Genomic DNA, 27,544 nt, shown 5'->3' on the forward strand with positions numbered 1-27,544 from the left:
ATAATATACACAGGTTGGTTATAGAATATGTCTTGAATTGGGAAATGAAAGGTCGTTGATTCACCAATGCTGGAAAGTGGCGAAATACACACCCAAAGTGCGCAGAAAATCTTGCGCCGTAAAATGCACAATATTTGCATTACGGAATCTGTAGCATTATGGTTAAAGACTAAATTATAAAACCATAATGCTACAGTTCTGCAGCTAATGCCCAACCCAGACACAGATACACCTATAGATAATAGTTAGGCCAATTTTGGTGGTGATAGATAATCTTAGTTGAAGTAACACTGACTGGTATTTCACTGGATAAATTTAAATATGTTTAAAACATTTCTTAATTTATAGAAGTAAATTCAAGATACAAATCTTGCAGTTTGATACTCAATTGAGATCAGAGCCGTTTGAATTACTAAGTAAATAATGAGCATTTCCTACTGAGGTACAGAACAAAAATTTAAAGAAGGACTTGATTGAGAAATTATTAGGATTTTGTGCCGCAGGTTGAACAAATTTGATAGCTCCATGATCAAATTATTATAACCTTTATTTCAATCTCAATTACTTTTAATATTGTTAAACAATTAAATTGTATTTTTCTTCAATCTAAATTTAACTTAAATTTGGACCCTTATTTTTGGTTTGTGGGGATACCAAGGTTTATAACACATAAAATATCACTGAAGAGCATATAAAGAAGTTGAACATCATGAACCAAGCACTGATTGACAAACAAAAATCAGAACTAAACTAGAGCCGAGCTCGTTGCAATGCAACGAATAGGTCTTCCGTCGGAGCTCCGGACAGAACATAGCGACCTTGAGTCAAGGTCATGCAACATTTTAAGGATATAAACAATCCTGTAAGGGGCATCAACTTCCAATGTTTCAACAGTAGAAAGACAGTAAAGAATGTAAAATTCCCCTGTCAGTGAACTTGAACTTGTCCAAATAATCGTGCGTCAAGCCAGGACACATTCTGCAGCTGGTTAAGAGCAAACACCATCTGTATGTCATCGACAAAAAAAAATTCACAGTCACGTATTCTTTCAGACTATTCATCCAAAACATCATATTCTAAGTGACCTCGAATTTAAGTCAAGGCCATTACACACTTTGGATGATATATTTATCATCTTTTCAGTGAAATGCAAATGCATGCAATTTTTTCTATTACAAAATTAAAGACCTTTTTGTTTGTTTGTTTGTGTGTATGTTGCTTAACGTCCCTCTCGAGAATTTTTCAATCATGTGGAGACGCCACCATATTTGCCGATGGAGATCTGCAAATTTTGACCTATACTCGGCACTCATGGCCATTGAACAGTGAAGGATCTTTTTCGTGCCAGCACCTACTGCCAGACGGGACTTCAGTTTATACGGTCTCATCTGAAGGATCGGTCTCTGCGTCCCATAGTGGGATTCAAACCTGCGACATAAGGATCTACTCCTTTATCCACGACTCTAGAGGAGACACTCTTACCACTGTGCCATGTGGGCGACTAGACCTTTTTGAATTTTACACTTATTATATCAGTGACCTTGAACTTGCCTAAATGACCTATTTTAAGGTCAAAAACAACCTTTGAACTAATTATGAGCTTCCAGTGATACTCAATGACCAAGATATTCCTGAAAAAGAATATTGCAATTTTCTGTCAGTGACCTTGAACTTACCAGAAAGACCTTGGATCAAGGTCAAAACACATCCTTGGATCATAAGCAATCTCTGTATCAAGTAATAGCTTCCAGTGATTTTATATTACAAAGTTATAGCATGGAAAAAAATTAATATTTATCTGCCAGTGACCTTGAACTTGCGGGAAAAACCTCTATTCAAGGTCAGGACAAACCCATCTCAAGCAATCTGAGAAAAAGTTTCCTGTGTTCCTCCCACCCCTTATAAATTTATAATCCAGGCACGAGTTTTGCCACTTCTTCTGCCAATCTAGTACTATGTTATCTCAAACCGGTGGATCATAAGCAATCTTTGTTCCTAGTATGAGCTTCCAAAATTATAGCACATACAGTAATCTTACACTTTTCTGTCAGTGACCTTGAACTTACAGGAATGACCTTGAATGACGGTCGTGGCAAACCCTTTTTGTCATAAGCAATTCCTGTATCTAGTGAGCTTCCGGTGACTCTCTATTACAGATAAATGAGTCGGACAAAACTTTGCTATTTTTTTTAAGTGACCTTGAACTTGCCGGAATGATGTTGGATCAAAACCATGACACACCCTCGGATCATTAGTAATCTTTGTACCAAGTATGACCTTCCAGTTTCTTCATAACAAAGTTATATCCTGGGCAAACTATCACGTACAGACGGACAGCTAGGCAGACGGACAGTGTGATTCCAAGACTCAAAACACCCCCACCCCAAATCAACACACTTCGTTTGGGGGGATATATAAATTCCTATGTTAAATTATGAACACTCTTTCCGGCCCAAACCTTCTCCCTGGAATCAAGATTTGAAAAATAAAATGAATGTATGCTATGTTGGAAATTTTCTCATTCTAGTCCAGGGGTTCTTGAGAATACTATTTTCAAATGACCCCATGCGCGGATCTAGAGGGGGTGGGGGGCAGTTAAATGTATATACTAAAGCAAGTAAAAGTAACCATCCCCCCCCCCCCCTAGAAAACGCAGACCCTTCCTCGATAATGCGGATCTGTGTTAAAATGGTATGAAAAGTCTTAGGTATGAAGCTTTAAAAGTCAACGAACCCCCCTCCCCCCACACACACACGCACACAAACACACTCACGAAATAGGTTTTTCACGTTTGTGAAAAGAATTTCTTTTTTTTGGCTCATCAAGAAATTTCTGGGTTGAAATATTTTTTTATTGGGATCCCCTTCCCCCCCCCCCCCCCCCGTGGAAAAAAAATTCCTTGTTCCGCGCCTGGACCCCATCTAATTTTTACTACATGTATCCGTTAAAAGAGGATGTGACCCTTCATTTGAACAAAACTTTACCAAAAATATTCTATGTTAATTTTCATTGTTATGGCCCAGTGGTTCTTGATAAGATAAAAATGAGAAAATTTTACAAGTAACTTTAGAACAACAACGACGATAACGCTTATATACGCCAAGAAAGCAAACAAAGCTGAAGAATTATGAACAGAAAAGCTTACTTTGGGCCTTTGGGCTTGGGAGATGAGATACTTATTTAAGAAATAAACAACAATGTTAAAAAGTTCTCTGGGAAATGAACTTGGTTGGTCACGTGATCAAATCCTGTGAAGCCCTAAGGTCTTCTCAGATTTGATCAGGTACCAACCAAGTTCATTTCCCAGAGAACTTTTTAACATTGTTGTTTATTACTTTTATTTACATTTGAGACGAATTTTCTGAAAAGAACTGCATTTATTACACGAACGGCCCGCCGTATTCATGCTATGTTGTGACGCGAAGTGACCTAGAAGCTGTTTGGTCTTGAAAGTTCGCCTCGCTCCAACATTTGAATACTTATATTGCTGTTCAGCAGTCCAGTTCAGGAAATATCTATTCATAATAAAAAAAAAAAAAACAAAAAAAAAACAATGATCGCTAGATCTACTGAGAATGATCTTACTCTCATTGTATGAGTTCTTTATATGAAGTCAAAAGCGGTGATATCGTCTTCAGTTTACATACCTTCAAAGGAATTTCGGGTTAAAAAGGTAAGCGTGATTTTAGGCTGAAGAAAGAACTAATGATCATTTGTTGAACGAAAAAAAACATATATGTTTCAATAATTTTATCTTTTTCATCGCTTTAATGGCTTAGAAGTTCCGAAACCAGTGTCACCGGGACAGAAATATGTAGACAAGTTATCATCTCGCTGTGTGATACGGTCACGCCATGACCTCTGACCCCCTAATAAGTTTGTACAGAATTGAACATATTTTCTATTCGATAGGTTCATCTAAGAAAAATATTTGCAAATGTAAATAATAAAAATTGAAATTATTTTGTCATTTTTTTTACGATCGACGGGCCTGCATTTCAAAGAGAGAGAGAGAATTTCTAGCTAGGTCTTTGAATAACAGTGACATCGGTTCAGAAAACCAGGTCCCTAGGAATGCACATGTATATAAAATAGGCAGTGCCTTTCTCTCGGAATTATAACCGGCTGCGAAGGAAAACATTCTATTTATTTCGGGGATGGGGGTATACGTATAGCGATGAGAGGCAATTTATTCACCTATATGTTCATTAAATATGAAGATTGCTTCTGAGTATTTGTATACGATCGCACGACTTTCGTGTTAATTTATAAAAGTTAGATTATGTAAGCAAATAACTAAACTAACTTTGTTCTAGATGAATTAAATAATTACTTAGCCGTTTGTAAGTTGTTTTTTTTTAACATTTGTAAGAACCACTTTATTTTAAAAAACAAATAATCGTCCTATTATGGGCGCCCATGATATATTAGACAGGATGTTTAATTAAAATATAATTCAGATATCGACATCCAAGAGAACAACACATTCTTTTTTTCAGTTGCGGATAAAGGAATCTAGAAAAGGGGGCCCGACCAGTTTTGGGTCGGGGTAGGGGCCCAAAACCACATAAAAATTGATTTATTAAATCTTGTGTATATTTTGGATACAAAAAGGGGGCTTGCAGGCCCCCTGAACCTCCTCTAAATCTGCCAGTGTTTTTTTTTTTTTTTTTTTTTCATTAGTCAGCCCGCGGGCTGACTAGTTACAGGGGATAAAACTGCAAGTACGCTTGCATAATTTGGAATTCTGGGAAAAAGATGTACATGACTTGTTCTAAAGAAACTCGTGCTATTTGCTCCAACCAAAGGGCGTGATTCTTCACAAACACCCTCTAAACAAAGATGCGACCTCGATCTATTTGTAGACTGCATTGTTCTTCGTCGTTCTCGACGAAAAATTAAAGAAGAGATTGTTCTAAGTGGGAAATATGATAATATGAAAATATTTCAGTGCTTCTTATAGAAGATGAGAAGTTTATATGCAGAGCACATTTAACACTTGATATATACCCTCAATCGCCATTGCAAGTTCAAGGATTTGTGTGTATTCCTCTGAATGCCTGATGCAAGACTCCTTCGATCAATACCTTGCATAAGACAGGTACGGGTCGGAATTCACACAATAATCCACTTGTACAAAGGTCCCAAGACAGTGAAAAAAAAGAATCTCTTTACTTTAATGATGAAAGTTATGAAAACGTCAGAATATCACTTAAGATGTGTAAATTCTTATAATTTACACGATGATAGACATGTACATGTAAGTGCCACTTGTGCACGTGAACCGCGCCCACAGGTGAGAAACTGACCACAGTAGAACTGCGATAGTTGAGAGAAACTGCGCGGATTTATAGACAGCCCCCCCCCCCAATTAGAGAGAGTGAGCGAGATGGAATCCAGTATCTTTTAGGGTATACGTACTGTATGTATAAAATATTTTGAATCTCCAGTTTATTACTTTATTTTGGAAGCAATTCTTTTCTTTCCTAATAACACTAAAATGGATGCTTAAATTTAGAAATTGAATTAAATATACATACAGTATGCACCCTCCCCCTTCCCCTATCATGCATTGCCTCGAACCTGCACGATTAAAAAACTTTTATCTAATAATAATTAACACAATCTAACCCAAGGTCTACCTTCCTTTTCAGCATCATAATCTATATTATTTATAGAATTTAACAGTAAAAATGAAAATGTATACATTCTTACACATTCAATGATTGGGATCATAGTGGCTTTGTTCATTTCTGAGACGAACTTTATCTGATGTCCGCGCCTAAGAGAAATTAATTGGAGGTCATCATAATGATCACAATGTAGTTTAACTAAAATTTATTCTAGGCTTTATTATTTATTATGTACAGAATTATGTTACAAATAAGAAAACGACTGGGCGAATTTTAACTTAGACGACAATGACTTTTAATGAACACAACATGATGGATAAAACAAATCATATACCATCACAAACCAAGAAAGAAACTTTCTGTATTCCAGTGGCTGACTCTCAGCTTTTTTTTAAAAAGCTAACCTTGTTATAAAGACTTGCAGAATAAGCGAAAAATACTCCAGACACTTAATAAAAATCTCGAACCCGATCTAAAACGCGTTGACAGAGTCAAACCAGACGGTTTTAGTTTTTAGGGCATTTTTACAGTGATATGGGAAAAGTCTGATAATTGCTGTTAATTTTAAGAAATAAAGTTCGTCATTTTTCAACCTCGTTCGGTATAATATAATTTACTGATAATTTTTTCCGTTAAGGCTGTCTATAACACATGGGCGAAGGATAAAAAAGAGGTATTCTGCATGTACATGTACACAACATTGTTATTGTGTACTCGGATTAAACCGAAAATCCTTCGTTACATTGTATTTGGGTATAATTTTCACATGTTCTCAGGCGAATATTCATTTATTTTTATCTGTCTAAAGACAATAATTTCAGTTGATAGAGAAATGTTTTTATTTCATCGTTTTCCCCCATCCTTTTGATTTACACGTTTGCTTTGTACACAAAAGCGTGTGTTCATATACCTCTGTTTCTACGCGCTATCGATATGATCAGGGAGAACATGATATTCTCCAGCAATTTATTTTTATGAAAACACTCAATGAAAACATATTAGGTGAAAATATATATACCGATAGTATCTTAATATCTTATTAGTATATACCTGTTTAATTGCAATGTAACCAAGCGTAACGATCGCTGGCCAGGACTTGAATATAATTTATAACCGTTATTAAAACAACTCATCAGCTGAGCGGACCTATGATTTAAACAGTAAAATAGGGAAATTCCAGAGTTCGAAGTGTATTTATTTTGGGCGCTCTTCCACATAAACAAATAAGACCGCATTTACGCATACTTACATGCATGTACCAGTAATTCGTATCATGGGAAAATTCAGTTTATTAGATGAAATAAAACAAATGCATAAGGTTAATCTTCCTAAACAACACGTTTTTAAAACAATCTCTAATATAACTGACGGTATAAAATAACAAAGAAATAACGGGATTGTGTAAACTTGTATTTAATTTGGAATGAGAACAAATCTTAACCTGTCAAATCATTTATAAAACATATTTCGTTTTCCAGACACTAATTGTCGTGCGTAATCTTCACATGCACTGACCAAGAGGTCACAAGTTTGAAATGTATGGCTTCTCATTGCATGAGTTTTGTCAACACATGTCGGAGTAGACTATCTAAGCCAATTGATTCCCAAAGAAAACTGCATAGGAAGGTTTTTTTGTACACTTTTTAACGGGTAAAATTCATTCGACGCTCGATAGAATTTTCAAATACAAGTGAAATATTTAGGTTACTTGCGTCCGACCTAGTATTTTGTATGCAATAATATTGTAAGTTAGGAAGAAAATAATACAAACTCAAAAGTAGTTAATTTTATTTTCGATTTTCCTGACAATTAAAAATGTGACCTCTATGTACAATTATCGTGATAATTATATACATGCTGTTTAATGTTCATGAAAGAAATAGCAACTCGTTAAATAATAACATTAGAGAGATAAATAAACTGTTTCTTTAATACGCAAACAAAGTGGTCTTTTCGGCATTCAAAATGCATTGAATTTGAAGTCAGTTAAGACTAGTTGATTAAAACCAGCGAGTGATAAACAGTAAGACGAAATAATATGAAAGATTCTGAATGATTTTAAAGTAATTTTTCACAAAGGGCAATCTCGATATCGAGAAATACAATGTTTATAAAAATAAAATTAATATGCAACTTTCTTGTAATTCAGCGAATAAAATATAAATTGAAATGTACTAGCGACTTAATCAAAGATATTATAAAATAATCTGAAAGATTCAACATATTTATCCACTCATCACTTAGTTTACAAAATGTATTTGGAAAGGCCATTCTATGGTTTGTTTTGTGTATGACCTTAGGTCGCTGCATGGATCACACGCCGATTGATCCCTGGTGACCTCCTTTGCCACGCGCTATCGTGGGAGGGGTTACATAATTGTAAACACACAAGGTGAATGTAAAAGGCGTGTACTTAATGGCTGTGAATGGTCTATGTTTAAAGTTTTGTTTTATTCTCTAACTTTATTGTTTGTTTTTATATGATAAGAAGAAAAGGTTATCTTTTTTCCCTGTTAAGTAGACTGGTTTATCCAAATTTGAAAACAAATGAAATAAAAAGGAAAGTTGTCAGTAAATAATTTAGAAATAAAGCTCAGAACACTTCAAGAACCCGATTCTAAAGAATATTAGCATCTAATGTAGCTAGGTTTATTATTTATAGTAAGTTTATTTTAATTACACGCATGAAGAGCTCTTGTTTACTTGCTGAATGAAAACGCTTACCTGTATATGTGTTATGCTTCTAGCTCATTTAGAACACAAGACTCAAACAAAATAACGTTTTCTTGAGATCAGTAAGATGTTAACTAACAACTTTAATTACGGCAGCTTTTTCGAAATATTTTGATGTAAATGTATTGTTGCGTGAACAGACAAAAACAGCGATTAAAATTCAAAATGATTTTTATGCACCAGTGTTTGGAATTAAGATTATAAAAGATCGGTAAAGTAATCTTACTGATTCGATATAATTAAAAACATAACTTTCCATTAATTAATAGCTCTTTGTACAAAATTGACATTATACGCGATCACAAATACTAGCTTTGTTTATGGCCACAGATGGCTAGTACACTGGTGACCTCGATCAAAGGCGTGGGATTCGCGCGTTGGGTTACATAACTAAACATCGAGCTGAACATGGAGACCGTAATATGCATACAGCTAATGATCGTGAATTATTCAATGCATACAGTTTAAAATCACTTACAAAGTTTGTTGTAATAATAAACGTAGAAAGATAGATTTAATATTCTCCGCGTTTGAACACTATTAATCTAATGTAAAAAAGAAGAAAAGAAAGATTAGTTGTAATAAATAATTTAATATTGAACCATAAACCACGTTTTAAACCTTATTAAAAAGAAAATTAACATTAAATACCGCAGGGTATATTATTGATAGCAAGTCTGTTTAAGTTATACACATGAAGAGGTCTGATTTCCTTGCCGAATGAAAAAGTTACCTGTTTACCTGGCCTGCTTTCTAATACTTATTACGCAATACCCATGGTATACTCGAACAAAACAACATTTTCATTTGATCAAAAAGGTGTAAAGGAACAATTTTGTTCCCAAGATCCAGATCGAAATATTTACCGTTTTTGAGTTATAAAGCAAAAACTTTTAAGGGCCCAAGATCCCTAATCATAGGGGCCAGCCCCTTTTAAATAGTATAATATGAAAGCCCTTGCAATTATGCACAACTTTTGTTCTACATGTCTTAACAAAATATTTCTAGTTTTCAAGATATAAAGGAAAATATGTCAATTTTTTTTGCTGTTTTCCGCGTTCTAACTTTTGACCCCTCTCTAGCGCCATTTTTAATGCAAAAATCAAAAAAACAAAAACCGATGTGCACAACTTCAATGCTTCCTCTTTTCAATTTCAAAGGGTTTTGTGCTCCAATTATAACCATTTCTGAGCCTTTGTCTGGAAATCGGAGGCATGCAAAATTCAATCAAAGGGGAATAACTCGTGAACAGAAGGTAATTTCCGAATTGTATAACGGTATTCTGACAGTGTTTTGTAAAGTCTAAAAGCTCTGAAAATTTGAACAAAATCTGTTTAAAAATCAGGAAGATATGAAGCGTCAAAGTTGGCGTCTAGGAAAAAAAAAAAAAAGAATAATCTTAATCATCACAATCAGTAGAAGGTCTTCCGTTGGAAACGGAAGACCTTAATGAAAATGACATTCAGACTAAAGTTAGAAATGAATTAAAATTAAATAAAAAGAGTTATGTGATTAAGACAATAAAACTTAAATGAACTATTGATGTGTATTATTATACGCCCGTCTTAAGACGGGACATATCATGTTATAGCATTCATGTCTGTCCGTCCATCCGCCCGTCCATCTGTTAGCTTTTTCATGTCCGGCTCATAACTTTAATACTGTTAGGCCTAGAGTTATCAGACTTTGTCAGCTGATGCATCTTATGTAGAAGGTGTGTCGCGCATTAAAAGTAAGTCGCTCTGACCTTTAATTAAGATGTTATGACCAAATATGGAAAAATCCTGTCCAGCTCATAACTAGAAAACTATTAGAATCATCAAACTTGGCCAATTTATGCATCTTAAGTAGAAGGTGTGTCATGACCTATTTCAAGGTCACTGTGACCTTTAATTTAAGTGAAATTAAAAAAAAAATGTCTTTGTACTATTAAATTACACAATCCTAAAAAATGTAAGAGTGTTGCAGTATCCATATTAAAAAAATGTGAAATCAAGAAAATACTTATTTTTTCCATTATATACTTTTTCCATTATATACTTTACAGCAATCTATAACAAATGTAATGTTATAAGAGAAATTCCACCTCTCCCATGGGTTTAATTATCAAGCACTGGTCAAGTAGAATTTTGATAACAGAAAATTGCATGTCAAATTAGAGAGAAATTAATGAGTTTAGTGTGAGGAGCTAACTGGTAGAGCATCTCTGATCAAGCAAGTGTTATCTATATCTCTTGGGAACTGTGCAAATGTTGGATAAAATACATGTAGTTCTTGTTCACAAGCTAGCTTAACTTTTAAAATGAATTTGGTGAAAAGTAATTAAAACTAATTTGATACTGCATGATAATAAAATTCGTTGATATTTTATAATAAACTAATTATTTAAAACTAATTATACTTGGGGGGAGGGGGGGGGGGTAATGTTGAAATCAGCATGCCCATTGTCTGTATGATTGCAGCTTAAAACCAGCTAGTGTGACATTAAATCTAAAAAAAAAAATCAAGTATTTAAAAAAAATGTTTTAATTATGGTAGATAGCCACTACAAATCTAAGAGTCATGCAGGAACCTTATTAATAATGTTGCTTCAAGATGACAAAAGTTTTTTTTTTCTTTTTAGAAATCTTTGTAACAAATTTTAAAAAAATCTTTGTTTTCAAATTTAACTTCAGGATGACATAAATATGCATTTTTATTGCACTACAAAGCAAATAGTGCAGATCCATTCATCCCTTGGGAGTAATGAGTGGACATGCATCCAGTTAAAGATTAATTAATGAGTTCAATGTAGAAAGGCTAGCTGTCTCAGTCATTTCTGTTAGAGCATCTCTGATCAAGCAGCTCTTATCTGTATCCTTTGGGAATTAGACAGAAGAATTGCTGGTCAGTTTATAGCATATGTCATTTGATGGCCAGCCTATTTATTTTCAAAATTAATTTGGTATAGATTAAGTTGTTAAGACTAAATTGATATTGCTTAATATAATATTTTTATATTTTTTGAAAATATAAACTAGAGCATCATATGTCTCACAAATATGAAAGATGTGTGTGTATGTGTGTGTTTTGGGGTGGGGGGGTGGGGGGGCTGCAGATGGGCATTTGTCAAGCTCTAACACAACCAGTTGAGGATCTATAATGTAATATTTGCTAAAATTAATGCCTACACCACAGGAGATGTATAAACAAATATTATAAGGAATGGAAAAATCATGGAATTCCTCCTACTGGTATCAAGGTTGACATGATTTTCTTGCACTCTAAACTGTTTTTGATAATGAACAATATTTGACGGGCGTATCATGCTGTGGCGGGGCACTTTATTTTTGTTAAAGTCAACATTGCTGGTATTTTAAAATGAAATTGTTGAATCCTAAATTATTTTTATTTTTCGACCACCCAATGCATTTTTTGAGACAGAAAATCATAAACCAAAAAAAAATTAAAACTTTGGCCTTATATAAATCGTGTACATGTAAACATGATGAAGTTCCTTGTGATAAATAAAACGATGGACATGGTGCATCTTGGAGGCTTTTGTATTTATATTCGTGCCTTCCTATTTCCGTTTTTAATTATTAAAATATGTAACATTATCAACCCTATTTTACTTTTATTAAATTAGCCTGCATTTCTCATTAATCATGCTAATCTGTTTTGTTTACCACGATAGCCAAATTTATTACGGGTAATTTCATTAAGATTCACCAAATCTTATTGTTAAATGTGCAACTTCACAAGTTTCCACAAGTTTAGACAACAAAGGTCATTGAGTACAAACACCTGTGTCACTTGAAATCAACATCGTTTGCACACGAGAGAGAGAGTTGTAAAACATAACTGGACTACTTGTTCATGTTGATATATATATAATTCCCTCTGCAGAACATTGTAGAAGATTTCCCATTATATAATGTTACATTTTTGTATTTCCCGAGAGAGAGAGAGAGAGAGAGAGAGAAGTATTCCTCTATTCAGATTTACAATGTAATTTACAGAAGGTTCACTAGATCTTGATGATTATAATAACATGAATAATTAAGGACTTCTGTTGAACATAACTGTATAATAAAAATATTGATACATGTATATAAGACTAACCCCCCCCCCCCCCTTCCTGATTTTCAGAACTAAAATATTTCGTAGGGTGAAGAGAGAAGACTAAAGGAACAAAAACGGATTTTTTTTATTCCCTATAAATTATTCAACTGAATCAATGATCTTAAAACCATTGGCATTTGTAACAATAATGTTCAACAAAATATACGTATACCTATACTCTCATGCTAATAACATAATTGGATTATGAATGCTCACATTAGAATAAAACCATGTTAAATCATAAGAATAATGTAATTAATAATTTTTATATGAACAAATTGTTCATTTGATAAAAACTGTGTTCTACACCCACTGTCTTTTTCCGTAATTTTTTTAACACTATATATCAACATCATACATAGATTGTAATATCATATCATCACTTTACAGTTTTTTTTTAAATTACTGAATAATCTAGCTGCTTGAAATTTCAAAATTAATTTTTAACACAATGAGAAAAAAGCTATGTCCAAATTAGGTACATAAAAAGTACATCCTTATTTTACTGATTTTGCCAAAAAAGTTTAAGTCCCAGAAAAGTACATTTTTAGTACAGTGAAAAAAGACTAAGTCCAAATTAGGTACAAAAAAGTACTGTGGAAAAAAACTTAAGTCCAAATAAAGTACAAAAAAGGTCATCAGCTTTCAGAGGCTATATGGCCCAGTACAAAAAAAGTTTACTTTTTCTTACCTTTTTCTAAAAAGCACAAATTTATATAGTACAAAAGTAGCATTAAAGTATACTTTTTTGTACTTTATTTCGGTATGGGTCGTTTATCAAGGTGATTCATATGCCAAAGATGATAGTTCTGGCAAAAATGATTTTGTTTGAGTGATTAGATAAACTTAGGAGGTTTAAAAGGTTTAAAATTTCATATTGTAACTGGAACTACGAATTCTGGGACGCGTTTGATTAACACATCTTTGCACTTACACAAATTTTAAATTTATCATTAATATTTAAGAAAAGAAGCGATTTTGATATGTATTAATGAAAAATATTACGTCTATCATCCAGAAAATTCAGAGTAGAAATGTTCGAAAGCAAAACCAAATCACTAGTATTGTCAGTCCGTGTTCTGTGATGTGTAAAGAGTTTAACAAATTGAACACACCCCATGAAACGTAAACTGTTTTTGTAAACAGGGCACGAGCTCTGTTAATGTTAATGTTTACGATTCACTGGGTGTGTTCAATTGTTAAACTCTGCACACACCACTGAGCACGGACTTACAATACTGTGAGTGGGTTTTGCTTTCGAACATTTCTACTCTGAATTTTCTGGGTTATAGTTTTAATATTTTTCATTAATACACAACAAAATTGCCACTTTTCTTAAGTATTAAGAATGAAATTAAAATAGGTGAAAGCGCAAGGATGTGTCAATCCATCGCATCCAGAAATTCGAAGTTTTAATAACTTTGAGATGAAATAAGATGTTTATTATATTTTAGTATGGAATGCTACAGCAACATATAAGTCATGAAATTACACAGAAAATTTGAGAAAATATTAACTTCAAATCTGTGTCCAAGCACCTTAACATCCCATCTGAAGTTTATTTATCATTGACCTAGATTACTCCTTAACACACACACCTGCTGCTTTCATTTACTGCAGCTAGTGTGCTTGAAAAATGTATTTTTAGAATCCAGGTTTGCTGTGTGAACCATTGACTTAATTACTCCATAACACTGACCACTGCAGCTAGTGTGCTTAAATTTAATTTTAGAATCCAGGCATGCAGTGTTGCTTTACACAATGTCGGATAAATAGGCCAACAATGTAAAATTTTCAAACATAATCATGGTGATGTTATTTACAGGTACTTGGGTCTTGGTTTATAAATATGCATCTTTTTCAAATATTAGATTTTTAGTTACTTAACATAATCATAATGCTTAAAGTAAAATTGTGTGAATACATGGATATAGTTAGGCAGATCTTAGAGAATTTACCCATAAATGTCTTATGTTTGTTTTCCATTACTGTAGGTTGTTTCTTCGAGATTGTAGCTTATGTTTATATGTTAAAAATTTTTCACTGTTACTTTTTCTCCCTTTTTTAACATGATTTTCCCTCCCCCTTTTTTCACTTTATTGTATTTTTTTTGTTTTTTAATGGAACACTGAGATCTATTTAGAGTTATGATAATTATAATTAAAAAATTCTGAAGTGAAGTCTTTTTAATAATTCAGTTGACTTAGAAAGGTGGGAGATAAACCCTTAACCTGTATTTACTTTTGGAGGTGTGGGATATATTGAGACCCTTTCAGATTTAAGCAGATGTATTCAGATCCCCATTCAAATTTTTTGTCACATTATGTAATCTTATTTGTGTATTTACAAACCCAGACTTTAAATAAATTACAAAAATCCCATGTGAGATGGCACTGAAGCCCTTAATTTTTTTAATTGAACATACATATTCAATCTCTTTAGATGCAATATAAACTGAATATAAGGTATGGTGTCCAGTTGTATGAAAAAGCTCATTGAACTCGAGCGAGTCGACTCTCAGGCCCTTCAGGCCATTGATTAGTTTTATTTCAACATTTTATGAATTTAAAATTAAATTAAATTGTTGTTTGATTTTTATAGTCATCTTCACAGATAAATGTGCTCTAGAATTAGTTTTTAGAAAAATTATAGAGAAAATTCAGGTGATCATATCTTTTTTTCCAATTCATGTACAGAACAATTTTTTCCTCTATTACATAGCTATATAACACTTCTTTAAAATGGAGTTGAAAATTAAAATATTCAATCATACCCAGTGTGATTTTTTAACCTTTAATGTAGTCAAGGTCAAAGAAATATTATAGTCAAATTTTAAGAGGGCAGAGGAAATTCAGACTATGATTATGAGACATATAAATATGACAGCTATAAAAAAAAGCTTAGATCAATAAAGGTGTGCACAGACCTTTTATATATTTGCAAATAACATGTCTACATATATTTTGTTTCCATTTTATAGCTTTTATTACAGATAATTGTGTATCATGAGTAATTTTATAAAAAGGTCAGAGAAAATTCAGATTACCGTATCTTTTTTTCCGACTCATGTACATGCCATTTTTAGTCCTCTGTTACTTAGCTCTATAAAGCTACTTTAAAATGGAATTCAGAAATTAAGTTTTTAATTATAGCCAGTGTGTGATTTTATATCTTTTTTATAGTCAAGATCAAGGAAAAATTGTCAATTTTTAAGAGGGCAGAGGAAATTCAGACTGTGATCGTGAGCTATATAAATATAATAGCTATTAAAAAAAAATACTTAGATCAATAAAGGTGTCCACAGACCTTTTATGTATTTGCAAATAACTACTTCTACTTATAATTTCTTTCCATTTTATAGCCTTTATTACAGATAATCATGCGTCAGAAGTAATTTTTTTAAAGAGGTAAGAGAAAATTCAGATTACTGTATCTTTTTTTCCGACTCATGTACATACCAATTTTTTTCCTCTGTTACTAAGCTCTATAATGCTACTTTAAAATGGAAATTAGAAATTAAGTTTTTGATTATAGCCAATGTGATTTTATATCCTTTTTTTTGAAGTCAAGGTTAAGGAAAAAATAGTCAAATTTTAAGAGGACAGAGGAAATTCAAACTATGGTTGCCTGCTTTCTGAATATGATACCTATAAAAAGCTTTATTACATTATGCTCATTCATAAATCTTTAAGATAACTGCAAAAAATGAAATTTTAATCAAAGTTTATGGGATTTTTTTTACTTTACTCAATTACAGAAGACTTTTCTTCATAGCTTTTATCTTTTCAAAAAGGGCAAGTTCAGAGGTTGTTGCCATGGAAACCAACTCATGTACATATATCAAAATTGTGGTTTTTTGAACAAGGAACTTGTCCTCTATATAATGGTACTGATTTTTTTAAATTTCCAGTTACTTTCATCTCATCTTAAAGGTCATTATTTTGGATACTGAGAGGATAAGAATCACCAAACCTTGTAAAATGATTCATCTTGGGGCCTAAAACATATTTATCAAAAAGAAGGTCACAGTGACCTCCTTTTTAGCTCTACTGGTCAGAGACCAGAAGACCTTAGGTGTCCGTCATCCATCCGTCTGTCAGTACATCTGTCTTTAAGCAATTTTTCAAAACGCTGCTGCTCCTATTTGGTCTGATTTCAATATAACTTGGCACAGAAGTAAACAACACTAAGATACATAATTTAGTGCATCGGTTCTTGATTTTTGTGATTGGTGTTGCCATGGTTACTAAAAAATCAAAATTTCTGTGTATTTACTTTAAAAATGCTATTCCTTCTACAGTTTTGATCTGATTTCAATATAACTTGGCACACAAGTAGACTACACTAAGATATATAATTTAGATCACGGGTTTTTGATTTTGATGAAGGATGTTGCCATGGTTACTAAAAAGTAGAAATTTTGTGAAATTCCTTTAAGGAAGATCTCTACACCTATAAAGTATAAATGATTTTTGTTTCATGCATTTGTTTCTAATAATAGACTCCATATCCAAAAAAATAAAGCTCCAAAGTATTTAACTTTATTTTTTGGAAATATTTAAAATATTAAATTTATTTTGTAGAAACCCTTAATTCTTTATTTTTAAAAGCCTTACGCTTTAATTTTCTATTCAAAGTTTAATGTTATAAAATCTTGAAATGAAAACCAACAAAGTTATAAATGAAATCTACATAATTTTTATTTGAATCTACAATAATAGACAAAAGAAAAACTAAAACAGCATTTTCATGAGAAGAGCTGGATGGATTTCCTCCAAAATCTGAAAATAAATACAATATTAAAGGGTAAAAATTATGAAAAAATGAAATTGAAAAACTGACAAAAATTTTGACCATCGCAAAAATTTAGGTGTCAAAGATCCATTTAGAGAGTGGGCTCAAATATCTTGGTATTGGTTTTTATATATTTAATCTAATTCTTCTAAAACTTGCACAGGTATTGAAAAAAAGAATTAATTAGTACATGTCAAAGTAGGACATCGAAAGAAGTTCTTATTGTATTGTTTTTAAATGAATTTAAGCGGAGACCCACACTTTCTGGTCAAAGACATGTAAAGTGAATTCATAGTCTTGAGAAAGGTAGATTTACTTACCGTTTTCATCCAACTTGTATGTACATGTATTATCCTGTGTTACGGATGACATGACACGTAAATAAGTGGGTTAAAGAAATTAGTATAACGAAATTCCTACTTCGTTTCAAATCTGCACGTTTTCCATACAAAACAGCTGATAATCAATGTTGATCAAACATTTGAGTTAATATAATTCCACTTATTAATGAAGCGTTTCGGTGATTTCATGAAGAGTTTCAATTTCACCGGGTATAACCACACATGGAGGTGTATACTTGTTGGAAACAGGGTGTCTCCTCTAGGCAATGGGAATGTGATACATATGCTTTATCTGTTTAAATTTGCATTTTTGGATCTATTTCGCTGGAAAGCATATGCTTTTGTAGAGAAGCATCAATTTAGGACTTTATGGAAATGTATGAAGAGATTTGACACCCAATGATCAAATATCATGGTGACAAGGCATTGATTTATTATATTAACTTTTTATTACTTATAATCATATTTTATTTTAATAAATTATATTGTTTGTGAATAAATAATTCGAAATTGAATATACAGTCAAACTTGTCATAGCGGTCACCTCTATCCAGCGGTCACCTGTCCTATGCGGTCATTTTATTTCCTCCCAATGATATTTCCTATATAATGTAACTCTATTAAGCGGTCACCTGTGTAACGGGGTCAGCGGTCATCAAATTTCAAACGAAATCGCCATTTTTCCCTGTCTTTAGCGGCCATTTTGTCCAATCACGTGACCTGATCTGGTGTCAGCTGATTCCTAATTTTTGTAATGTAAATAATTGGTCAAGTGTTGCAGGATCATGAACAAAAAATTAATAGACAGACTTTATTTAAAACCATTTATATTAATGGATAAGCATATGAATTATTTAACAAACTGCTTGTTTGTTTTACAAAATTCAGACAACAATGCTAATGACTGAAAAAGTTAGCAGGAAAAAAAAAACGAACATTATCGATCATAATTATGAGGACCTAAACTTATGGATTTGGAATCAACCTTAAAAAAAGAACAACATAACCGTATTGATACATGTTAAATAATTTTGTTTCCTATCTACAGCATGCCCAACTCCGAGAGCTGTAACATGTTTTTACGCATGATAGGCCTTTTTTTCACACCTAGGAAATTTGTATGATTTGTAGAAACCATAATTACTGTTTATATACACAATGTGGCTTGAGTATGTCGTGAATTTCACAAAGGAAAACGACCATTAGGGATAAGTAACGCTTCATTGCTCAGGACACATGTGCACCTGTTTGATCAACTGAAAGTCAAAGTGACAGTGCCTTGTTTGTGTATTATACAACAATTCGAATTTATAAAAGAAAATACATGTACAGATGTTAGATAAAATCATATAATAATAATAAATTTATCAAATAATAATATTTGATAAATTTTATTGATTTACGTTATAGAAAAAATTAAGTTTTTATGATGGAGGATAATGCAACACCCTGTAAGAAGATACTGGTATTTTATTTTCTTGGACTCATTAAATTTAGTTTGAACTCATCTTCAAGTCATGCATCTATGGAATAAAGTTTTCAAAAAATGAGACCACTGATGTCCTACCTATCTTTTGTATTCTAAAGTGTAATAATATAAACACAGAACCGAGATATTTGTATAGAAATTCTTTGAAAGAAAAAGATGAACCTCTGTCCAAAGGTCACCTCTGTATAAAGGTCACTTTTAATGAATCCCGTAGGTGACTGCTTAATACAGGTTTGACTGTATTCATGTGTAATGAAAGGCTATATTGGCCACTCTCGTCACCTCGAGGGGATAGATTCCATTCACAATAGAGCTAGTATACATATCGCAAGTTGTGTTATACCCAGTGATTTATTGGTGTTCAGTGAATTTGTTTAGGACAGAATCAGTTCATTTCGGACCAAAATGGTGTTAGGAACGGAAGTACGCTATGTTGTGACGTTGTAGAGAGCCCCCATAAAACGTTACTCCTCCTAGAGTTTTGGTCTGATTTGAATATAACTTTAGCACAAGATTTCAAACTCAGATAAATAATTCTATGTGTCGTGTTTCGTTCAGAATACATGCAATACTGTTGCCATGGTTACTAAAAACAAAAGTTTCTGTGAAATACTTCCAAAATGCTACTCCTCCTACAGTTTCGATCTGATTTCAATATAACTTTGCACATAAGTAGACTACAATGAGATACATAATTTATATCAGTTTTTGATTTTGATGAACGGTCTCGCCATGGTTTTAAAAATAAAAAATTTGATGAAATTCTACTCCTCAAACAGTTTTAATCTGATTGCAGTAAATCTTGCCACAGAGACCATTATTCTATTTATTGCTATTGCATAGTTTCAAGTGTAAGTCCTTTTTTTCTTCCTTTGTTACAGGTTCAAATCATAGAGCTACAGTCTCATTGGAGACTTCTTGTTGAATTTTGCAGGCATTTATTTTCATGTTGATTTAGAAGCATATTTTAGACACTTTGAAGCCCATGATCATCAAACCTTGTCAGTTGATGTATCTTAAGGCACTATATCTTTCATCTAAAAAAAAAAAAATTCAAAATCATCTAAAAAGTAGGTCACAGTGGAGTACTTTTGGAAATTTATGCTATATTTAAATATTTCAGATTCAGAGGCTTTATCTAAATATACAGGATACTTAGAGGCTTCAAATGGAAGTGAAAGATTGTACAGTTTATCAGAAAAGCGATTCAAGGCCCTTGGGCCTCTTGTAATTATATCCTTTTGAGGTTCAACCAGTTATATCATATATATATATATATATATATATATATATATATATATATATATATATATAGATATATATATAGATATATATAGATATAGATAGATAGATAGATAGATATATTGAAGTGTTGTAAAATTAGGTTACATACTAGCCTTTGACATTTTAATTTTAGTAAGTCAGTCTCAGGTAAGCCTTACTCAGGTTTATAGCATGCAACAAAACTACATCTCAGGTAAACCTGACTCAGCTGGGGTTTGAGCCTGGCTTACATGATCCACGGATCAGTGGCTAAGCTGTACTTTCTGAGCCACATGTATGCAACTGACCATTAGAGTCTTCAAAATTTGTCAGTTGATGCATCTTTAGTCCTTGGAGTATTTCAACCAAAAAGTAGGTAACTGTGGTCTACATTTGAATTTTATGGCTATATTTCAATATTTCAGATACTGTAAACCAACTTTTATTCGCGATGACTTTATTTCGCGATTTACCGGGGATAAACTAGTTCGCGACGATTAATTTTCGCGATCAAGCCTTTTTTTTATCTGTTGTTAATAGAAAGAGAGACTTTAAGGACCGGTTCACGGCGAGAAATATTCGCGATGACGAGGCTCTCGTGAACCTCGCGAAAATTTCTCGCACGCAAATAAAAGTTTGTTTACAGTACTAATAGGCTTAGAATCATCATTTAATGCATCTTGAGTCCTTAGAATGTGTCAAATAAAAAGTAGGTCACTGTGACCTACTTATAGATTAAGCAATTATGCAAATAATAAGAGGCTTAGAATCATCAAGCTTTGTCAGTTGATACCTCTTGGGGTCTCAGCGTATACTAACCAAAATGTAAGTCACTGACCTTCTGGCATTTTATGGCTATATCTGAATATTTAAGAAAATAAGGGGCTTAGAATCATCAAACTTTAATTGTCATTTGATGCATCTTGGGTTTTCAGAAAGTGTTAATCAAAATGTAGGTCATGATGACCTACTTTTGGAATTTCAAGTGTGGGATACTAAGAGGCTTATAATAGAAGAGATAAGTTGTACAGTTTCTCAGAAGAGTGATTCTAAGTCCTTGGACCTCTTGTATTGTTCCCACAAAATTGGTTAAAACACCAGACGAATTAATGCCAGCAAATTCTGTAACACCGTCAACTATTCTCCTTTGATTATTAAACTTTGTCATTTTCTCATAGCAATGTCTTTTTTATCCAATATTTTGCACAAGATTCGATAATGGCATGCTATGTTTGACTCACACTTAAACCACTTCAGAAGTAAAGGAGCTCCTGATGACTTCATATGATAGACTGTAGTCTACCTAAACATTCTTCCAACTGGCATTTGTGTCCGTTAGCGTGCAACCAAGTAATGAACAAAAGTTGACTTCAAAATTTTACTTCACTTCACTTTTTAGCTCACCTGAGCCGAAGGCTCAAGTGAGCTTTTCTGATCACATTTTGTCTGTAGTCCGTCTGTCCGTCTGTCTGTCTGTCCGTCTGTAAACTTTTCACATTTTCGACTTCTTCTCAAGAACCACTGGGCCAATTTTAACCAAACTTGCCACAAAGTATCCTTGGGTGAAGGGGATTCAAATTTGTTCAAATGAAGGGCCACGCCCTCTTTCAAGGGGAGATAATAAAGAATTAGTGAAAAATTAATAGCATCTTTTAAATATCTTCTTCTCAAGAACCACAAAGCCAGGGAAGATGAAACTCATGTGGAAGCATCCTCAGGTAGCATAGATTCAAGTTTGTTCAAATCATGACCCCCGGGGGTAGGGCGGGGCCACAGTGGAGGATCAAAGTTTTACATAGAAATATAAGGAAAAACCTTTAAAAATCTTCTTCTCAAGAACAGCAAAGCCATGATGTGTCATATTTATATGGAAGCATCCTCAGGTAGTGTAGATTCAAGTTTGTTCAAATCATGACCCCCGGGGGTAGGGCGGGGCCACAATGGAGGATCAAAGTTTTACATAGAAATATATAGGAAAAATCTTTAAAAATCTTCTCAATAACAGCAGAGCCATGATGAGTCATATTTATATGGAAGCATCCTCAGGTAGTGTAGATTCAAGTTTGTTCAAATCATGACCCCCGGGGATAGGGCGGGGCCACAATGGAGGATCAAAGTTTTACATAGAAATATATAGGAAAAATCTTTAAAAATCTTCTTCTCAATAACAGCAAAGCCCTAATTGGTCATATTGATATGGAAGCATCCTCATGTAGTGTAGATTCAAGTTTGTCCAAACCATGACCCCTGGGGGTAGGACGGGGCCACAATGGAGGATCAAAGTTTTACATAGAAATATATAGGAAAAATCTTTAAAAATCTTCTTCTCAGGAACAGCAAAGCCCTGATTGATCATATTTATGTGGAAGTATCCTCAGGTAGTGTAGATTCAAGTTTGTTCAAATCCTGACCCCCCGGGGGTAGGGCGGGACCACAATGGAGGATCAAAGTTTTACATAGAAATATATAGGAAAAATCTTTAAAAATCTTCTTCTCAGGAACAGCAAAGCCCTGATTGATCATATTTATGTGGAAGTATCCTCAGGTAGTGTAGATTCAAGTTTGTTCAAATCATGACCCCCAGGGTTAGGGTGGGACCACAATGGAGGATAAAAGTCTGAAATAGAAATGTATAGGAAGATATCTTCTGATGAAGAACTGCAAAGCCATGATTAGTCATTTTGATATGGAAGCATCCTCAGGTAGTGTAGATTCAAGTTTGTTAAAATGATGACCCCAGGGGATAGGGATGGACTATAATGGGGGATCGAAAATTTTTCATAGGAACATATAGGAAAATATCTTCTTCTCAAGAACTGAAAATCATGTTTAGTCATTTTGATATGGAAGCATCCTCAGGTAGTGTAAATTCTATTTTGTTCAAATGATGACCCCCGAGGGTAGGGTGGGGCCCAATAGGGGGATCGAAAGTTTTACATAAGAACATATAGAAAAAAATTTCTTCTCAAGAACAGAAAAGCTATGTTTAGTCATATTGATATGGAAGCATCCTCAGATAGTGTAGATTCAAGTTTGTTCAAATGATGACCCCTGGAATAGGGAGGAGCCACAATGGGGGATCAAATTTTTACAAAATCATCTCAAGTACAACAAAGCCATTTGTTATATTGACATGGAAGCATCATCAGGTAGTTTAAAATTCAAGCCCCCCCCCCCCCCCCCCCCCCCCCCCCCCCCGTAATCTTTTCAATACTGAACTGATTTGTGCTTCTGCCTTGCCAATGTGCTCAGGTGAGCGATGTGGCCCATGGGCCTCTTGTTAGCTCTTCTGAGCCAAAGGCTCAAAGAGCTAATGCTATGGCCATTTGTGCGGTGTGTGTAAACTTTTTAGAATATGGGCCATAACTCAAGAACCCCTTGGCCAATTATTGTCAAATTTGTCAGAGGGTATCCTTGGCCCAAGGGCTCCCGTTTATTCTAAAACTAGGGTTGTAGCCCTTAAACAAGGGGAGATAATTAGGAAAATAGAAACAAAAGTACTGGTTGCCAAAAAATCTTCTTCTCAAGAACCACTGGGCAGATTATCACTAAACTTACACAAAAGGATGATATATGTTGTAGATTAAAATTTGCATGGGTATTTACCCTGGGGCAAAGGGTGTGGTCTCAAGGTCACTTCAAAGTCGACCAAAAATTACATTTTATTAAAATGTTGATATTTTGCTTAATATAAGGACTAGGATCATCAAATCTTGTCAGTTGATGCATCTATGGACCTCATATCATGTTGACTAAAAAGTAGGTCACGGTGACCTACTTTTTAAATTTTGCGGCCATTCTTTTTGAAAATGATTTAGAAGCATATTTTGAACAATTTGAGGCCTATGATCATCAAACTTTGTCAGCTGATGTATCTTGGGTTGTCAAAGTACGTCAACTAAAAAGTAGGTCACCTTGACCTACTTTTTGAATTTTATGGCTAATCTTTTTCAAAACAATTAAGGCCATTAATTCGAATACAGAGAGGTTTAGAATCATGAAATCTTGTAAGATGATGCATCTTGGGGCCATAAAACATTTTTATTCAAAAATAGGTCACAGTGACCTACTTTTTGAACTTTGCAGGCATTCGATTTCAAAGCGTTTTAGAGGCATAATTTGGACATTTTGAGGCCTATGATCATAAAACTTTGTAAGTTGATGCATCTTAGGTCTTCAAAAAAGTCAACTGAAAAGTAGGTCACCGTGACCTACTTTTCAATTTATATGACTATAATTAAATATTTCAGGTACTTATTGGCTTAGAATCATCAAACTTTGTCAGTTGATGCATCTTGGGTCTTCGGAGTAGGTCGACTGAAAAGTAGGTCACTGTGACCTACTTTTGAAAATTTATGGCTTTAATTAAATATTTCAGGTACTTATTGGCTTAGAATCATCAAACTTTGTCAGTTGATGCATCTTAGGTCTTCAGAAGAGGTTGACTGAAAAGTAGGTCACCGTGACCTACTTTTGAAAATTTATGGCTTTAATTAAATATTACTGGTACTAATTGGCTTAGAATCATCAGAACTTTGTCAGTTGATGCATCTTGGGTCCTCGGAGTATGACAACTGAAAAGTAGGTCACCGTGACCTACTTTTGAAAATTTATGGCTTTAATTAAATATTTCAGGTACTTATTGGCTTAGAATCATCAGAACTTTGTCAGTTGATGCATCTTGGGTCCTCGGAGTATGACAACTGAAAAGTAGGTCACCATGACCTACTTTTGAAAATTTATGGCTTTAATTAAATATTTCAGGTACTTATTGGCTTAGAATCATCAAACTTTGTCAGTTGATGCATCTTGGGTCTTTGGAGTAGGTTGACTGAAAAGTAGGTCACCGTGACCTACTTTTGAAATGTTATGGCTGTATTCAATATTTTCGGGTACTATTTGGCTTAGAATCATCAAAATTTGTCAGTTGATGCATCTTGGGTCCTCAGAGTAGGTTGACTGAAAAGTAGGTCACCGTGACCTACTTTTGAAAATTTATGACTTTAATTAAATATTTTGGGTTCTAATTGGCTTAGAATCATCAAACTTTGTCAATCGTTGTATCTTGGGTCTTCGGAGTACAACAACTGAAAAGTAGGTCACTTTGACCTACTTATAAAATTTTATGGTTATAATTTTTAAAAAAAAACATTTTAGGTATTAATTGGCTTAGAATCATCAAACTTAGTTGATGGGTCCTCAGAGAATGACAAGTGATAAGTAGGTCACCATGACCAACTCTCAGGTACTAATTGGCTTAGAATCATCTTGGGTTCTCAGAGTGTGAATTGAAATTTCAAGGGTTTATCTAAATATACAGGATACTTGGAGGCTTCAGATAGAAATGATAGGTTGTACAGTTTATCAGAAGAGTGATTCAAGGCCCTTGGGCCTCTTGTATGGTCTGTATGCTAAACACACAGCATTATGACATCATTTTCAGAATTATTACGTAATAAAAAATACAAAGTGATGTTACAATATGTGTATATATTTTGCACCAGTACTGTGATTTGTCCAGTGATATTTCTGTTAAATGGTTAATACTTTAGCAAAGAGCTCAGAACTTTTCAAATGCCCCTCATATAAGGGAAGAAAAAAAGGGATCAGAGCCTTATAAACTTTAAGAAATCATCTAATTTGAGCCATAATGAGTCACCTGTTTTTTAGTTTACTGAAAATTTATTTTGATATTTCTCTCTGATATAAAGGGAAGTATTGAAATGTTTCAATTTGATCCAAGCTAGTGCAGCTTTATTCTTACATTTTTATAATTTCAAATTAGTGAAATATGGTATCATCAAAGACTTCAGAATTTTTTTTAGTGGTATATTATTTTTTAACAATTATTAGCTCACTTGAGCAGAATGCTGAAGTGAGCTATTCTGATCACCTGTTGTCCAGCTTCCATCTGTCTGTCTATCCGTAAACTTCTCACATTTTCAACTTCTCAAGAACCACTGGGCCAATTTTAACAAGTGTTGGCACAAAACATCAATGGGTAAAGGGGATTCTAAACTGTGGAAGGTCCAACCCCCTTCCAAGGGGAGATAATCAAGAAAAGACAAAAAAAGGTGGGGTTATTAAAAAATAAGAAACACTAGGTAAAAAAAAAACCCTGAAACTTGCATGAGAGCTTCCTGAGTTCTTGTAGATTCTAAATTGTTTACATCATGACCCCAGGGGAAGGGGGTGCAATAGGGGATCAAATTTGTACATTGAAATATATAGAAAAAATCTTTAAAAATCTTCTAAAGAACCATTGACCCCAAAAAGCTAAAACTTAGGTAGAAGTTTCCTAAGAAAATATAGATTCTTAATTGTTCAGTTCATGGCCCCAGAGAGTAGGGTGGGCCACAATAGGGGATCAAAGTTTTACATTGATTAAAAAGAAATCTTTAAAAATTTTCTCTAAAACCATTGGGCCAGAAAAGCTGGAACTTTTGTGACAGCTAACTTAGGTAGTGTTGATTGTAATTTGTTCAGATTATAGTTCCCGGTTGTAGGGTGGGGCCACAATACGGGATCAAATTTTTTCATTGAAATAGATAGGAAAAATATATTCAAGAACAGCAAATCCATAATGAATCATAATAATGTGGAAGCATCCTCTGGTAGTGAAGATGATTCATTTTCATTTAAAATTTTTGCCTCTGTTTAAAGTGTTGGCCCACAAAAAGCAATCAAAATTTTTACACAGGTATACATTTATATTGGGGTAAAATCTTATGCAGAACAACAGGGCCAAAGATACTGAGGTGAGCATTGTGGCCTATGGGCCTCTTGTTTTAAATCTATTTTTAGTTCCTTCATACCCAAGTTTATCAGCCATCTCTTTAAATGCAAGAACATTAACACAGTGGCTGCTGAGCAGGTAAATTTACTCATTGTTCTACCTGGTAACAAATTTGATCAATCTTACAGATGTGATGTTACTGCTGCTTAATTAAAGGTATGTCACCCATCAGCTTTTGAAAAACATTTGGTCAGGACCTCTAACTTCAAAATTATTTATAGTCAATTCAATTTATATTCAATTTTTACAGCAGATATGAGTTAAACACTGCAAATTACACAATATTCAATTTAAAAACTGGTCACAAAATTGTTAAGAAACAAGATTAATGAGGGACTATTTCTTGTGATGGAAGGAATTTAGGAGAAAATTTTTAAAATCTACACATTTC

At 33.6% G+C, this 27,544-nt stretch overlaps 1 protein-coding gene across 1 annotated transcript in view; it reads left to right on the forward strand.

The window, feature by feature from the left end:
• The window catches only part of LOC133206147 (vacuolar protein sorting-associated protein 53 homolog), a 540,720-nt gene that overhangs the window by 469,804 nt on the left and 43,372 nt on the right, over positions 1 to 27,544 (forward strand). The window contains exon 16 of the mRNA XM_061342079.1: positions 27,162 to 27,231. Coding sequence (XP_061198063.1) covers positions 27,162 to 27,231 — 70 coding nt within the window. The remainder of the gene's footprint in view (positions 1 to 27,161; positions 27,232 to 27,544) is intronic.

The sequence above is a fragment of the Saccostrea echinata genome, unplaced genomic scaffold (assembly GCF_033153115.1).
Source record: "Saccostrea echinata isolate AGI-Se365-2 ecotype Australia unplaced genomic scaffold, CSIRO_AGI_Sech_v1 ptg000054l, whole genome shotgun sequence".
Lineage (NCBI taxonomy): Eukaryota > Metazoa > Mollusca > Bivalvia > Ostreida > Ostreidae > Saccostrea > Saccostrea echinata.